The 17,624-nt window shown below is 36.9% G+C and overlaps 1 protein-coding gene across 5 annotated transcripts in view; it reads left to right on the top strand.

Annotated features, from left to right (window-relative positions):
* The window catches only part of Pikfyve (phosphoinositide kinase, FYVE-type zinc finger containing), a 95,632-nt gene that overhangs the window by 64,454 nt on the left and 13,554 nt on the right, over nucleotides 1–17,624 (top strand). For 4 of the 5 annotated variants that reach the window (XM_055616667.1, XM_055616665.1, XM_055616664.1 and 1 more), the window contains 11 exons: nucleotides 1,697–1,875; nucleotides 4,322–4,435; nucleotides 4,816–4,924; nucleotides 5,027–5,181; nucleotides 5,677–5,767; nucleotides 8,658–8,718; nucleotides 9,614–9,751; nucleotides 11,224–11,344; nucleotides 13,294–13,389; nucleotides 14,775–14,858; nucleotides 16,052–16,149. In XM_055616667.1, coding sequence (XP_055472642.1) covers nucleotides 1,697–1,875; nucleotides 4,322–4,435; nucleotides 4,816–4,924; nucleotides 5,027–5,181; nucleotides 5,677–5,767; nucleotides 8,658–8,718; nucleotides 9,614–9,751; nucleotides 11,224–11,344; nucleotides 13,294–13,389; nucleotides 14,775–14,858; nucleotides 16,052–16,149 — 1,246 coding nt within the window. The remainder of the gene's footprint in view (nucleotides 1–1,696; nucleotides 1,876–4,321; nucleotides 4,436–4,815; nucleotides 4,925–5,026; nucleotides 5,182–5,676; nucleotides 5,768–8,657; nucleotides 8,719–9,613; nucleotides 9,752–11,223; nucleotides 11,345–13,293; nucleotides 13,390–14,774; nucleotides 14,859–16,051; nucleotides 16,150–17,624) is intronic. The other variant, XM_055616668.1, reaches the window with a different exon arrangement.

Here is a 17,624-nt window from a genome sequence, read left to right as displayed (position 1 = left end):
TATATATATATATATATATATATATATATATATATATATATATATATGCATGTTTGCCTTCATGTAGGTTTGTGTACCATATATGTGCTTAGTATCCAAGAAGGTCAGAAAAGGGTGTTGAATCCCCTGACACTGTAGTTACAAATGATGGTGAGATATCGTTTAGATGCTAGGATCAAACCCTGGGCCTCTGTAATAAACCCAGTACTCCTAACTGCTGAGCCATTTCTTCAGTTTGTATAACATTTTTAATATAAACTATTTAATATAAAGTATTATTATAAAGACGGAAGCAAATATGTGTCAAATTGCTTTCATTATTATCTTAATGTATTTTGGAATATGCTTGGAAAGCATTTATGAGAATTGTAGATAAAATAGTAGTGTGTTTGTTAGTATAGCATTTGAGAATGGTGACATTAGTTTTCTTTGTAAGATGGGACTGTACTGACCTGCAGTGATTCATAGTAATGATCAAGTCTTCCTTACTTTTTTGTGTGTGTTAGTGGGGATCAGGATGTACATGCTAGGCAAGTGCTTTACCCTTAAGCTAGTTCCCAGTCTTATTTTTATACCCATAGGCCTTTTGGTTCTGGTTCCATTTGGATAGCTGGTAGCATTTTGTTGTGAGCTCTGTAGATCAGTGGTTCTCAACCTTCCTAAAGCTGTGACCACCTCATGTTGTGGTGACCCCCAATCATAAAATTATTGTCATTGCTACTTCATAACAACATAACCATTTGCTACTGTTATGGATTGTAATGTAAATATCTGTTTTTCAATGGTCTTGGGCAACCCCTGTGAAAGGATTACGACCCACAGGTTGAGAACCACTGTTATAGATTGACCATTGAATTAGGTAACTAGCTAAATTTTGGTTTGTTTTTCATTCTTTGGCTTACACATTTAAGATTAAAAAAAATTATGGGATTATGCTAAGAGTTTTGTTAATACACACAAGAAAAGCTTCTAGTGTAGTATTGAATTTTGTAAGCCACATAGTTAAAAAAAAATGGGTAAGGGGTGCAGCAAAGCAGTTTAATATTAATTGCCAGTAAATATGCAAATAAGATTTATTCATTAGCATAATTGAAGCATAAATGAAGTCAAATATAAATGAAGTAAGTAAAATTATTTTTTTTTTTAAAGAAATAACATTTGGAATATGAATAACTTGTAGGGTTGGTAGGGAAGTGAGAAACTTGGTATTTTCAGTTCCTGTTGTTGAAAACATATAAATGAATTTACCTGATTTGAAGGAAGTGTGGCAAAAAGACCATTGATCTGTTGTTGCCCCCCTCACTGATTTACTCTAAGGGATAATTGTATCTATTTCTGAGTGTGCTTATAAGGATGCTCACTAGAGCATCATGCACATAAAGAAAGCCTGGTTATCTAAAATGCCCAGCAGTGGGAAACAGGTCAGTGTATGGCCATTCCCAGTGGCCATTTAAAAATTTGTAAACAAAGAAAATAAACAGTGTACTAGCAAATTGATGGTGCTTGGGGGATTATTATAGCAATTCTTCCCTCCTCCCAGGTCAGATTCATTTTGAATATTTTATTTTTTTCTCAGTTTCTTTTTCCTTCAGCGAGAATAAGTTTGTCTTGGAAAATAGAAAATACATCTTTCAAAAGTGAGATTTTCAGTATATAATTTATTTTACTTTTATTACTTCTTTTTCCTGAACTTCAGGTAACACCAGTTGTTGCACTTTCAAATGAATCTTGGTCTATGTCGTTTGCAAAGTACCTTGAACTTCGATTTTATGGGCACCAGTACACACGCAGAGCAAATGCTGAGCCGTGTGGTCACTCTATCCACCATGATTATCACCAGTATTTCTCTTATAACCAGATGGTGGCGTCTTTCAGGTAAGAAAACAACATTGTTATATATTTCACATTCCTATTAGTTGGAACACTTCCATTATTGGGTTGAATTTGGGCATATGTATCTTCCCTTGTCTCTAACCTTGCAAATACAAAGGAATGTAGTATAAGAGCTTTTACTGTTAGTTATTCTCTATCCAAAGAACTAAGTAGTATTATTAGCTTATTACAAGCAAGGATAATAATCTGGTATATTTCACTCATAGAGCTGTCAAGTGATGGGAATCATGGTTTAAACATTGATTGTTTTTTCTGCTTTCTGACTCACTCTTGACCTTTGTTTTGGCATCTGAAATTTGAGAATTTTGCTGAGATATTAGTTACCATGAGCTTCTAAGATACTTCTGAAAAAGCTAAAATTCCAAGTTCAAGAAATAGTAACAGTGCCTTTAGGCTCTGCCCTCAGAACTTACTAATAACAATGCTTCACCGCCCTAAACACTACCACTGTGGCTAAGCCTCTTTTGTTTTAGCAGGAGGTTCTTGTAGTAGCTCCACGCAGGCTCTTAGCCTTGTTCCTGTAGCCTGCTATCAGCAGTCAAAAGTAACCTATTAAAGGAAAGTCATCTGGTCCCCACTCTGCTGTAGACATTTCAAATGGTATCTGGTTTGCCAGAATCCACCTGTTGGCTTACAAGCTATTGTAGGACTTCTGGGCAGAAAATGGAAATGCGTGTTTCTCCTGGGAGGAAAAGGGTGAAGCATAAGATCAAAGGAGCTCAGGGCTCTAAAACTCAAGCCAGGTGGAGGCTTCCTGGGGGCCAGGGGGAGGGGAAGGGGGGAAAGTATCCCAGAAGCTCAAGGCGGCCTTCAGGGAGAAGGGGAGCCCTTTCCTCTGCAGAATAAATGGTGAATCTCAGATGATTGTGGTTGAGTGTAGCATTTACTAGTCAATACCTTGGCTAGAAAGGAAGTGAAGATACATGAAGAACCCTTAAGACCTGGGATGTAATAAATACCTTCATGTGTCCTCAGATCAATAGGGAAAGTTTGCATTAAATTCATGGCTGTTTTTATAGCAGATGGCCCCTCAGAGGTATAAATAATGGCATCACAGAGAATTCTCTGTTTAGCTTCGTATCCTATTTTTTAATTGGAGTGCTTGATTTATTGCTTTTTAAGTTCTTTAGTTCTTTATATATTCTGGATATCAGCCCTCTGTCAGATATAGGGTTGGTGAAGACCCTTTCCCAGTCTGTAGGCTGTTGTTTTGTTCTAACGACAGTGTCTTTTGCTTTACAGAAACTTTTCAGTTTCATGAGGTCCCATTTTTTGATTGTTGCTCTTAGAGCCTGTGCTGTTGGTGTTCTGTTCAGGACGTTGTCTCCTGTGCTAATGAGTTCTAGGCTCTTCCCCACTTTTTCTTCTAACTGATTCAGTGTATCTGGTTTTATGTTGAGGTCTTTGATCCACTTGGACTTTAATTTTGTGCAGGGTGGTAAATATGGATCTATTTTCATTTTTCTGCATGTAGACATCCAATTGGACCAGCATACATTGGGTGTAGTAGAAAACAACAGGACAGGAGCCTACCACAGAGGGCCTCTGAATGACTCTACCCAGCAGTGTATCAAAGCAGATACTGAGACCAACCATATGAAAGAAGGGGGAGTTAGTATGACCTGGAGAGGACAGGAGCTCCACAAGGACCAAATATATCTGAGCACAGGGGTCTTTTATGAGACTGTATCTCTAACCAAGGACCGTGTATGGACCCCTGCTCAGATGTAGCCCATGCCAAGTGGCTTTTCCTAGTAAGGGGAACAGGGACTATTTCTGACATGAACTCAATGGCTGGCTCTTTGACTACACACACACACCCACACACACACACACACACCCACCCACACCCTCCCCCACACCCCCACACCCCAACCACCACCCCCACCCCCACACACCCCGAGCGAGGAGCAGCCCTGCTAGGCCATAGAGGAGGACTTTGCAGCCAGTCCTGAAGATACCTGATAAAACGGGGTCAGATGAAAGGGGAGGAGGTCCTCCCCATCAGTGGACTTGGAAAGGGACAGGGAGGAGATGAGGGAGAGAGGGTAGGATTAGGAGGGAATGAAGGAGCAGGATACAGCTGGGATACAAAGTTAATAAACTGTAACTAATATTAAATAAATAAATAAATAAATAAATAAATAAGTAAATAAAATGGCATCACAGTGCAGGGATAAACAAAATCCTCTCAATATTAGGAAAGATATTTATATTTACCATGGTTGAAAGTTAATCTTTTTTGTCTTAATGAAACTTTATGCTTATTAGAATTTAATTGATCACTTGCATATATGCATATATATATACATATATATACATATATATATACGAATATATATATACATATATATATTCGTATATATATGTATGTATATATATATATATATATATTTTTTTTTTTTTTTTTTTTTTCATCTTCCCTCAGTTATTCTCCTATTCGGCTCCTTGAAGTGTGTGTTCCACTACCAAAAATATTCATTAAACGTCAAGCCCCACTGAAGGTGTCTCTTCTTCAGGATCTTAAGGACTTTTTTCAGAAGTAGGTTTTAATTTCTTTGGTGATACATTTTTGCTTGCTCATGTTTGTAATCCATGGTGATTTAGTATCAGACTTATTCATTTAACTCTTCTTTTGAAATGTGAGTAACTTTCCTTTTCTAATTATATTCTAATTATATGTGTATACTCAGAATGAAAAAGCGAAGCTCAAATAATGTAGGAAGATACCTTTAAAACTGACAACTTAAATTTTTGAAGTAAATTCTTTGATTCCTTATTTTTCACTTTGCAAAATTTCATCTGTTTTTTGATGAGATATTTTACCTATAGTTTTCTATAAAATACCTTTCCTCCTAATTTCTCTGATAATGGTTTGATTCAGCTTTACCTTCATGTATGGTACTCTGTCATTCCTTTTAGAGTTTCCCAGGTATACCTAGCTGTAGATGAAAGACTTGCATCCTTGAAAACGGATACATTTAGCAAAACAAGAGAGGAAAAAATGGAAGATATCTTTGCACAAAAAGAGGTAATTTGTTTCTTTCATAGAAAATCCCGAAAATACTGATTCCTAGAAACCCCTGTCTGTATGGTGTTTCAGCTTACGGAATTTCTATCTATTGCCTTCCAGATGGAAGAGGGCGAGTTCAAGAACTGGACTGAGAAGATGCAAGCCAGGCTTATGTCTTCCTCTGTGGACACCCCTCAGCAGCTACAGTCCATCTTTGAGTCACTCATTGCCAAGAAGCAAAGCCTCTGTGAAGTGCTGCAGGCATGGAACAGCAGGTATGACCTTGTTGGGTTTTTGTTGATACTGTTACCAAATTAGTTTTACCATAAAATTTCAAAATTTATTTTCTGGTTCTGGGGACTAAACCTAAGGCCTGTATTTGCTAGGCAGTGCTCTACTACTTGGCTAAATTCCCAGTCCCAGTATTTTAAATGTAATGATCTTTATTAATTATGGATATTCCTTTTCTTACTTACAGTTTTTTTTTTAATTTTTATTTTTTGACCTTTGTTCTTTGCATCCTTTAAAACATATTGCAGCCTTTACATAGTTTGTTAAGATAAGAGAAAATAGCCCTCTTTGCTGTTTCAAATGTGTGTGCTACTGAGTGGATTGAAATGGGTCAGTGTGCCATGAATCATCTTTGGCTATCATAAGAATTCAGTAGTGGCTACGCACAACTATAAACTCTATTACAAGAAAAAGTTTATAAATATAATTTAAGGTATTGAAAAAAAAAAAAACCATGTCCTTTTTGCCTATGGCTATAGGTTGCAGGACCTTTTCCAGCAGGAAAAAGGTAGAAAGAGGCCTTCGGTTCCTCCCAGTCCTGGGAGACTGAGACAAGGCGAAGAAAGCAAGGTAATAAAGCATAGCGTTGTCTTTGCTGTCTCATCAGTGGATATACAGTTTGATTTCTAACACTTAGGAGTGGTAGTTTAATGCATAAAGTTTTCAGTCAAACTGAGTGTTCAGGGAGATATGATCTGGATTATTTTTATTTTCTAACCCCAATTGAAATAATGTGTTATAATTTATTTATTTGAAATATTCGTCAGAAGGCTGATCTACCTGAGACATTATTGATGATATTACAAAGGAAAGGCTATAGGTTCTCATTTGAGAAAAAGTGTATAGTAAAGTATATAGTAGAGGGCTCAATTTTCATTTTTTTCTCAAATATGTTTGTTTATGTATATATTCATTTATTTTGGTTTTTCAAGAGAGGGTTTCTCTTTGTCACCATGGCTATCCTGGACTCACTTTGTAGACCAGGTTGTCCTTAAACTCACAGAGATCCACCTGCTTCTGCCTCTCTGAGTGCTGGGATAACAGGCTTGTGCCACCACGCCCAGCTTGTTTACTTATTTTATGAGCATGAGTGTTTTGCCTACATGTATGTATGTGTACCTTTTATGTGCCTAGAGTCCACAGAGCAAGAAGAGGGCATCGATCCCCTTGAACTGGAGTTATAGATGGTTATGAGCCAGCATGTGGACATTGGTAACTAAACCTAGGTCTTCTTGAAGAGTGGCAGGTGCCCTTAACTGCAGACCCTTCTCTCAAGCCCTCACTTTTCTTACTGTGTAGCTTTGGGTGTTTTATCCCTGTGCTTTAATGAGAAGCTCTTCTTACGGTGTCTGCACTACATAGCTCCTTTTCCAACTGGATTGTTTTCTTTTGTTGATAACAAAGTATCACAAGCTTAGTGTTCAAAGATGTGGATTTATTATTTTGTAGTGGCATGCATGACTGGATTCTTTTTTTTTTTTTTTTTCTTCTTCTTCTTCTTTGAGACAGGGTTTCTCTGTGTAGCCTTGGCTGTCTGGGACTCACTTTGCAGTCTGGGCTGGCCTCGAACTCACAGAGATCTGCCTGCCTTTGTCTCCCCAGTTGCTGGGATTACAGGCATGTGCCACCACACCTGGCTGGTTTCTCTTATTTTTGAGGATCAGCATCTTCCAAGCTCATTCAGGATGTTGACAGGACTCAGCTTCTATAGTGACAGATCTTCTGTTGGTAGCTGTTGATGCTTGCATTCCCTGCCCTGCAGTCAGCTTCATCTTCAAGGCTTTCAACACTGGTCCAGTCCTTCCTGTGCTCACATCACCTCTTTATCTCTGATGTACATAGATTTAAGATTTGTGTACTCAAAGTACTTGTATCTGAATTTCTCTTTATTTTGTGGTCAGCTGACTTGGCACTATTACATTTGCAAAATCTCTTCACAGCAATACTTAGGTTTGTGCTTGTTGGAATAATTGGAATAAGAATATATGCACTAGCAGCTGGATATGTTTGAGCTTTTAGAATTCTTACCAGGTTTCCCAAATTTCACACAAATTAATGCTAGTGTAATGGCCTCGTATTCTAATATCATAAGGGCTTTGAGAGAGTGTTTCTTTTTACATCATGCAGACTATTTTAGAGGAATGTTTTGATGGAATGATAGATCTAGGTGCTTTAAGAAATTTTAGGAAATAGAATAATTCCTTTTTGTCTGTTTAACAACTACTTAGGAATTGTATTTCCCGTATTTCCTCTTAATGTTTAGAAAAGAGTAATGTTACCGAAGGTGATGTGCATGTTAGTATTTACCACCTAATTCAGGGCTGTTAATAACTAACACAGACTCCTGATGATGTCGCTGTGTGCTGAAGATGTATCAGTGTATAGCCTTTTGAGTAATGTCTGTAGGCATAAACTTGAAAATACACCATCACCCAGTCGGTGATGTGCTATTGGAAGGTTGAAAATTGATGTGAAATGCTGTTGTACTGCCTTCATAAATTGTTTTGCGTGCTTATTTTGGTTTAGGAATTACTCTTGGTTACATGGCATGCATTTGTGAACAAAGGCCATAGTATCTCATGAAACATTTACCTTAAACATTTGGTTAAAAAGAGACTGAAAGAAAACACATGGGCTCAGAAGGATTTAGTGACCAAGATTGTAGAAAACTCGAAAGAAAATAGAATGTTGATGACAGAGTAGGTAATAGTGGTGGGTTATTTAGTGGAAGGTGCACAGTGAGATTTCTCTATTTGGTAATATTTACTGACATAAGAAACGGCTCCTAACTAAATTGTCTAGGGCCTTGTAGTCCTTATAATGTATGTCCATGAGTGATAGAATGTTAAGAAGATACACCAGATGGATAAGCACTAAGTAAGCTTACTTGACCACACAGCTGTCCTAGATGTCTTTGCCAAGGTGTGAGTTACTGCTCACAGCAACATTCTCAAAGTATGGGTCTTTGCCTGCAGATTTCTCTTTATAAACTGCATGTCTGTGTAAAGCTAGGGCTGGTGTTGTAATGGTACATCTCAGGAGAGTAAATACAGAACCTAACTGTCTTTTAGTTAGCCAGACAGCTAGGATATTTCTGAAAATGTAAAACAGTGATACTCTTCATTAGTGGAATTTTTTTTATTTTTTTACTTTGGAAAATAGCTTTACTCTTCAGGTAGTTTTTATATTTATATTTATATAATAGGGTTATTTTTAACCGAACCAATAAATGCCGTTTAGTCAGACATGGTGGCACACGCCTTTAATCCCATCACTCAGCAAAAAGAATGTACTCAGGTTTAATTAAAGTGGTAAGAGCTACTTTAAACTATAAAGAGGTAATATTTTAGTGGAAACAGGTCCTGAGGTCATAATTTCCAAAATTCACCAGGTTAGAATACTTTTAAAATGTGATTTTAAAAAATGCATCCTTAAGAATAGAATATTTATTTCTCTATAGATAAGTGCAATGGACACATCTCCAAGGAATATTTCTCCAGGACTTCACAATGGAGAAAAAGGTTGGTCTTCAGTCTGGTGACCTCTTGTTCTTGCCTTTAAAGAGATTTTTTTTTTCTCTGTAAATTGCTTTTAAATGCTAATGTGAGTATCATTTTCTAATACACATAGTTATTTTTCTCTTTATACAGCATTTATAAGTCTTACTGATTTGAGACTGCCATACAGTATGTTTTGAGAATGTAGATTAGGATGTAGAAATGCATACAATGTGTTGAAGGCAGCCAGTAGGAAAAGAACAAAACCTGTCATTGAGTTTCTCTTTTGCTCATGCTGGTCAGCCTCCCTATTCTATTACAAGGATCTATCTTAGCATGATTAATTTATACTTTATGCCATTACATTGTTTTCTAGATTTAAAATTTCTTTCTTCAATTACTTGGTATCATCTTAGAAACTGAGGAAATTTACGTAGGCAGGCTATTGCATAGAACTTACCATTTTTAAAATAATAATACTAATTTTTTTTGTCTTTCAGAATGAGCATGTAAGTTTGTTTTCCCACAGCATTCTAATTCCATTCTCTATTAAGCCGATTAATATTTAGGTAGACATTGTAACATTGTTGGGTAGAGGTCAGAATTGTTTGATATAGTTTTGTCACAAGATTTGTTTGTAGTTCAATCATATAATCATGAATTACATGACCTCGATAATATATGAAAAGGTGAAATTCTGTTTTAAGAAGTAGAAATATAGGTTCAAGGCCAGTCTGCTCTACAAAGTGAGTCCAGGACAGCCAAAGCTAAACAGAAACCCTGTCTCAAAAAACAAAACAAAACAAAACAAAAAGAAGTAGAAGTAGAAATATGATTTGGTATCTGAAAAGTATTATTAGGTGAGTTTTAGGACTGGTTGTTTTAAATGATTCATTTAAGATTGATTGTATTTCTTTAGAGGATCGATTCTTGACAACCCTGTCCAGTCAGAGCTCCACGAGCTCCGCCCATCTTCAGCTTCCCACTCCTCCTGAGGCACTGGCTGAGCAGTTAGTGGGAGGGCCCTCCGACCTAGATACTGCCAGTGGCTCTGAAGGTAAGGTTTGGGCCACATTTTATTCAACTTCATTGAGTCTGAGACTGAGATGATTCCTTGCTTTATATGTGTCTCTGGGGAAAAAAAAAAAAAAAACCAAAACAACATCAAAAACATGGCTAATTCTTTGAATATTGCTTTTTTTTTAATTTTTAGTTAATTTTATTTTTAATCATACTTTATTTACTTTGTATCCTTCCTCTAGTTCCCTCCATCCTCCCCTCCCAATCCCTCTCTTCCTCCCCCTTGTCCACGCATGCCCCTTCCCAAGTCCACTGGTAGGGGAGGGTTTCTTTTTCTTTCTTCTGATCCTAGGTCTCATCAGGAGTGGCTGCATTGTCTTCTTCTGTGGCCTGGTAATGCTGCTCCCCCCTCAGGGGGAGGTCATTAAAGAGCAGGCCAATCAGTTCACATTAGAGACAGTCCCTGTTCCCATTACTATGGAACCCACTTGGACACTGAACTGCCATGGGCTACATTTGTGCAGGGGTTCTAGGTTATCTCCATGCATGGTACTTGGCATATTGCTTTCTTATCTTTTAGATTTTTTTTTAATTTAATGTTTGTTTAAAGGACATTTTTAAGGGGCTGAAGAGATGGCTCAATGTTCAGAGCACCTGCTGCTTTTCAGAGGACTGGGTTTGATTCCCAGCACCCACATGGCAGCTCACAACTGTTTGTAATTCTAGTTCCAGGAAATTTGATTCGCTCTTCTGATACCTCTCCTTGGACACCAGTCAAACTTATGGTATACATATAGATATTCAGGCAAAACACTCATGTCTATAAAAAATAATAAACTATTTTAAAAAGTACCTTTTTAAATAAAGCCTTTCATTTTGGCCCTCCTTCCATTATTTGCACTACTTGACATACATCACTTTGTGTATGTAAATGTCCTAGTAAAATAATATTATTCAGTGTTAGCCACCCTTTGGGGGCATCTTTTTAAAGGTGTTTAAACTGTATTATTATTGCTTTGCAAAGTGAAAGAAATTTCCACCATGTTTTTTCAACAAACATTTACATTATAATAACCTATGCCTTGCTTTTCTTTTCCTTGGTTTTTGTTAGGCAATAACTGCCTAATTCTAAACTTGGGCTCACCTCACCATTGCTGTTAAGCTCAGGTGTAGTAACCAGAGTGCACATCTGTGAGTTGGAGGGCAGCACTGTGGCAGCTCAGGCATGCTCACACAGTAATTCCCTCGGGGGTCCTGTGGTGGCAAGAGACCACTGAAATAGCATGATCTCAGTTTCAAATGTGAGGAATTAAACATGCCTCTTAGAGTGCATGCTGAGTACATTTCATTTCCCAAGAGCTATTATCTTAGACCAGAAAATATAAACCATAGTTTATATTTGTGATGCTCACTATGTCTGTATTCTCAAGAGAAAAATAAACAAAACAGACGCTTTACTTTTTGTTTTACTTGAATGTTCATGGATAAATAGGATATTTTTCATCCTAGATGTATTTGATGGGCATTTGCTGGGATCCACAGACAGCCAAGTGAAGGAAAAGTCAACCATGAAAGCCATCTTTGCTAATTTGCTTCCAGGAAACAGCTATACTCCCATTCCATTTCCTTTGTAAGTATTTCAAAACTTAGTGTCTCTTGCTACGTACTCTATATTTTGATCAGTTAATCTGCAAATATGTTTCTTAACTCTAGATTTACATCATTCTAGTAAAAGAGATGGCTTTTGGCATATAATAGTAGAGCATGGACGAAGAAAACATTAATTATTGTTGCTTAATGCATAAAGACATTAGTTATGAAAACAGACACACAGCATATATACCTCTATATAAACATAACTGCTATATCCATTGATTTTTTTAAACAAATTTTTGTATTATTATTTATTACAATTTATTCACTCTGTATTCTGGCTGTAGCCCTTTTCCTGATCTCCTCCCAGTCCTACCTCTCCTCCCCCATATGTCCCTCTCGTAGTCCACTGATAGGGGAGGTCATCCTCCCCTACTGTCTGACCCTAGCCTATCAGGTCTTATCAGGACTGTTTGGATCCTCTTTCTCTGTGGCCTACTTAGGCCACCTTGCCAGGGAGGTGATCAAAGCTGGCCACTGAGTTCATGTCAGAGACAGACAGCCCCTGTTCCCCTTAATAGGGAACCCACATGGAGACTGAGCCACCCATGGGCTACATCTGAGCAGGGGTTCTAGGTCCTCTTCATGCATGGTCCTTGGGTGATTCATCAGTTTCTGCAGGACCTCCTGAGCCCAGATATTTTGGCTCTGTTGTTCTCCTTGTGGAGCTTCTGTTCCCTCCAGGTCCTTCTATCTCACTCTTCTTCCATACCATTCTCTGCACTCTGCCCATCAGTCTCAGCATCTGCTTTTCGATACCCTGATAGGGAAAGTCTTTCAGAGGCCCCCTGTGAAAGGCTTCTGCCCTGTTTCCTGTCTTCTCTTACTTCTGATGTCTGTCGTGTTGTCCCTTCTGAATGAGGATTAAGCCTCTTCCCCAGGGTCCTCCTTGTTTAGCTTCTTAACGACTGTAGATAGTAGTATGTTTATCCTATATTACTGATATCCACTTATAAGTGAGTATATTCCATGTGTTTCTTTCTGCTTCTGGGTTACCTCACTCAGGATGATCTTTTCTTGTTCCATCCATTTGCCTGAAAATTTCATGATTTTTTTTTTGTTTTGTTTTTGTTTTTAATTGCTGAGTAGTATTTCATTGTGTAAATGTACCACAATTTCTGTATCCATTTTTCACTTGAGGGATGTCTAGGATGTTTCCAGATTCTGGCCATTATGAATAAAGCTCCCACACTGGATAGTCAGTAAATGGCTTCTAATAACATCAATGATTCTGCCTGATGATTCCCAATGGAGTTAGAAGGAGCAAAATTTGGGTTGAAATAGAGTCAACATTTGGTTTCCGTAGAGTGGCTTTGTTTTGTTACTTGTGGAAGTAGAGGCATGGTTTCTACATAACTACTAGGAAGCATTTCTGAGGATTGAATAGAGCAATGTATTTTAGATTATTTATTGCAAAAAGACTAGTGTGGCCAAGGTTTTAGCAGTATGTAAAATAAAACTTTGGTGTAACTATTCTAGAACCCTCTGATTTGAAACTTACCTTTTAATTTTTATTTTATGTGTATGGATATTTTGCCTGCATATATGTGTGTGTATCAGGTGTGTGCCCAGTACTTGGAGAGACCAGAAGAGGGCATGGGATTTCCCCAGGACAGGAGTAAGAGACAGTTGCAAGCTGACATGTGGGTGCTAGGAATTAAGATCTGGCCCTAGTGCTCTTATTTGCTGAGCCATCTCTCTAACTACAAACCTACTTTTGACAATTTTCCAACTGATGGATAAACTTTCTTTTTTTATTGTGTATTTCATTTTATTTCTTAGCATTTGCGTGCATTTTGGTTTTCTTAATGATGGTCATATTGCTCAGTATTTAGTTATCTTAAATTGTTCTGACATTTGATTGTACTGTGTTAATTAGTTTTGTATTTCATTTATTTCTAAGTCTACTCTTACTTTATTGAGCAGTGATCCAGATAAACACTATTTAATGTATGAACATGAGCGGGTGCCCATTGCCGTCTGTGAGAAAGAGCCCAGCTCCATCATTGCTTTTGCACTCAGGTATCATGAGCCTTCCCTGTCGTTCCATCTGTGTGTTGTAAGTCTGTCTGTTAGTTATGCTGTCTGGGGGCTCCTTAGATAAAAGCAAAAATGTATGTTTGCTAGGCGTGACATTATATTTGAAAACCTTCACTGAAATCATGGGGTGTGGCATGGCTTTTAAGCAAATATTTAGTAACTAATGTGACCTGCCATGGTATCTACTAACCCTTGAATATGCTGACCTCTCTGTCTAATATATACCTGGTAACTGTTACTGTGGTTTAGTTGTTAAGGTAACAGTGAAACATACCCATTTGCACACATACTGGCTGAAATTTTCCCATCTAAAGAATGTTGTTCCTGCATTTTATTCCAAAGACAAGCTTGGATATTTAACTTAGGTAGTTACCATGGTCTTAAAGAAGCATTGTACCTTTAAAATATTTATATCTAGTGTCTAAATCCTCAGCATCTCATTTATAAAGCTATTTTGACAGTAGGTGAATTTAGTTTTAAGTAACATCTGAGGTACTTAACTAAAATTTTCCATTGTAAAATATAAAAGTAAAAAAAATCTTTTTATATATTGATTACAAAGTGTCCTATTTATTGAATAACATTTGATTATAAACAAAATGTGGTATGTAGATACTGCAGATAGCAGAGTAAACAGTATAGTTGTATATGCTTCTACCTTCATGGAGTTCAGAGTTTACTTTAGATAAGAATTTCTTTTTTTTTCTTTTTTTTTTTTTTACTTTACAGGAGACTATATAGTGATTCATTTCTTTGTGCCTTAGCATTATGAAGATAATACTTGCTTCTCTTAATAATCACGCTCCATCAATAGATATTAAAGGCATAAACTGTAATCATTCTTTATAGTAGGAAGCAAGTGTTCTACCCAAGCACATCTCTCAATGTTTTAGAAAAATAATGCATATTGGCAGTCTAGGCTGCTAATCCAAGAATCAGATTTTTAAGCTTTTGGGATGTTATTTATTTATGTTTAAAAAGTTTAGTCCTTTTAAATAGAAAGTTACTTTCAAATTTCTTTCTTTTGGGGGGAATTGTGTAGAGGTTGCTGAAGGTCATTAAACCCAGGGCCTCTAGATGCTCAGCAAGAGCTTTCCTACTGAGCTACATCCTGCCCCTTATACAGTGTTTTTGGATCATTGTTAAGATTATTGAATATGGTTGTTGAGCTGGTAAGTTTTAATTCTTTGTGAAGACATTAATCTTCATAAAGCTTGATCAGTTTTGTTAATTCCTAGTGTATTTGTTTAATTGTGGACACATAGAATGATTATGCTTCTATAATGCAAAACTTATTTTAAAACTTAAGATTTATTGTTAAAGAAGAGCTTAATGTTTAACATTTTTCAACCTATTTCTGCCCTAAGTTGTAAAGAATACCGAAATGCCTTAGAGGAATTGTCCAAAGCAACTCTGTGGAACACTGCTGAAGAAGGGCTTCCAACAAATAGGTGATTCGTGATTGAGTAAAATCTTTTTAAATTAAGCTGTATCATTGTTTTTTATATCCTTATACTTTAGTTTTCTGATAGCACATATCAGCATAAAATCTCCTGGGATTCACATAATTAGTTTCACTAGTTTGTATCACATAATTTGTTTTTACATCGTTCATTAACTGTTGGAGCAACAAAATTCAAGTCTTAAAAAGCCCTTAGGATATAACTTCTGACATTGCTGTGATGAATCATGCTGCAGATTAAAACTTGCAATTTTTTTTAATGATAAAAAGAACCGGCTGTTTTGTTTAAAAATTAGTAACCTGTAAAGTTAGTTGTGCTACTGCTTGGCTTTATAATTTTAAGTGTTTGTAAATTTTCCATAGTACTAAACATCCTAATACTTAGAAAATACTCAAACTTAGCATGTTCTTTTTTTTAATTTTATTTTTATATTAATCACAGGTTGTTTACTTTGTATCCCAGCCGTAGGCCCCTCCCTCATTCTCTCCCAGTCCCACCCTCCGTCCCTTATCTCCTCCCTGCCCCTTTCCAAGTCCACTGCTAGAGGAGGTCCTCCTCCCCTTCCATCTGACCCTAGCTTATCAGGTATCTCCAGGACTGGCTGCCATGTCCTCCTGTGTGGCCTAACAAGACTGTTCCTCCCACAGGGCTGATGGGGGAGGTAAAGGAGCCAGTCATTGAGTTCATGTCAGAAATAGTTCCTGTTCCGCTTACTAGGGAAACCCACTTGGTCACTGAGCTACCATGGGCTACATTTGTTTTAGACAGAAATTGGCATAGGCTTATCCTTACTGAAATAAATTCTTCTGTCTTACTGGCCTGATAAGATTTTGTCTGAATTATCTTTGTGACTAAAGTAAGAAACATGAAATTGGCATATTTCTGTAATTGACTTATCGTTCCAACAGGTTGGGAAAATTTTATTAAAGTATTTTTTTTTACATTTTTATATACTTTTCTAGTTCTAGTATAAAATACTAGTTCTAGTTTTGTTTTGTTTTGTTTTTCCTTAAACTTAGTAGATATTTCAAGAGTTTTTGTAACTTGTGTTTTTCAAGATCATGAATGAGATTTCTGGTATTGAGGGTGGTGTTGGGTAAGAAATACATTGGTTTATGAATTAGAATGCTTGTTTTCTTTTATCTGAATATCTTCAAACTAATTTTCTTTTTTCATGGTAGTGCTTTAGATAACAGACCAAAGAGCAGCAGCCCTATTAGATTACCTGAAATCAGTGGAGGGCAGACAAGCCGTACAGGAGAAGGAGAACCGCAACCAAGTAAGACTTGGGGCTTTTATTGTATTCATTCATTCATTCATTCATTCTTTGTTTGTTCATTCACTTATTTATTTGTGTGTGTGAGTTGGAATGTGTGTTAGCATGATGTGGAAACCAGAGGACAACTTACGGGAGTCAGTCTTCTCCTACTATGTGGGTCTCACTGATGTTACTCAGGTTCTCTGGCCTGGAGAAAAGTGCCCATTACTGCTGAGTCATCTCACTGGCCCCACATGCAAACATGTCTGTATTTGTTGTATTTATGATTTGTTAAAGAAAACAAAATTGGTAAGAAATGCCATTTGGTAAGAATTGGTCTTTGAAAAATAAACATTTTTATAAAGTATTTTTATTTTATGTACATTGATGTTTGCCTGCATATATATCTATGTGAAGGTGTTAGAACTTTTGGAGCTGGAGTTGAAGACAGTGGTGAGCTGCCATGTGGGTGCTGGGAATTGAACCCAGGTCCTCTGGAAGAGCAGCTAGTGCTCTTAACTGCTGAGCCTTCTCTTCAACCCCCAAATTAAACATTTTTTAATATCTCTTTTATAGATGGTTTGCTTCTTCTTTGAGTCTTATTTGAAACGTAGATTCAACTTGCAGAATTTAAAACTTGTAGAATCCTCATGTGCAGAAAGAGGATCTGTCTTAACCTTTTACCTTAAGAAGCAACAACAGTGTACAGTTTTTAAATTTTATGTTTTTATTGGTATATTGAAAACTCTCAGTAATGTATTCTTTAAACATCTCCACATACAAATTATCTGCTGTATCCGTATGTTTAGGAAGGAAGTGGAGGTTTTGACAAATTAACTGGCTGAAGGCTAGAGCTGGAACTTGAAGGTGAATCTTGTTAACTGTCTGGGTTAGTAGTTCCAGAAGCTCAACTGACTCTAGAGGCTTAACAAACAAGTTATTTTTCTAAGGTGACATTTGTAGAAGCAGGCAGTTGCTGGTATTGAGCTCAGCATTGCTTTGACAATAGAGGGATTTTGTTTTCTTTGATTTTTTTTCATTTTCTTTAAAAAGACATGATACTCCAAGTTTGTGTTGAAGCAGAAAAGAGTGGTGTAGGGTGTATTTTCACTACTATTACAAGTCCTTTTGTGCCCTCCAGTCTTAACTGGTCAGGACTGAGTCTTTGTGCCAGCCACTTCTGTGTTTATATGAATCACCATCCATTTTTGGGTCTTTATACGAGGCTATCTCCACAAAAATTGCTGTTCTGTTAGCAAAGACTTGTATACCAGTGGATACTAAGCACTTTTATGATTGATACTCTATGGATTTTGTAAGTGATAAATTATTAGAATAATATATATTAATATGATGAATGAAACTCAAAACTATAAATAAAAAGGCAAGAGAAAAGGGAAGCTTTCTTTCCCACCCAACCCAGCTCATCAAGTTGCATCAGGACTGAACATGTCCTTTTCCCCTGTGGCCTGGCAAAGCAGTCCCACCAGAGTAAA

Source organism: Psammomys obesus, unplaced genomic scaffold (assembly GCF_907164565.1).
Source record: "Psammomys obesus unplaced genomic scaffold, mPsaObe1.curated_primary_1811, whole genome shotgun sequence".
Lineage (NCBI taxonomy): Eukaryota > Metazoa > Chordata > Mammalia > Rodentia > Muridae > Psammomys > Psammomys obesus.
Note: the sequence above shows the minus strand (reverse complement) of the source record. Positions and strands in the feature narration are given on the sequence as shown.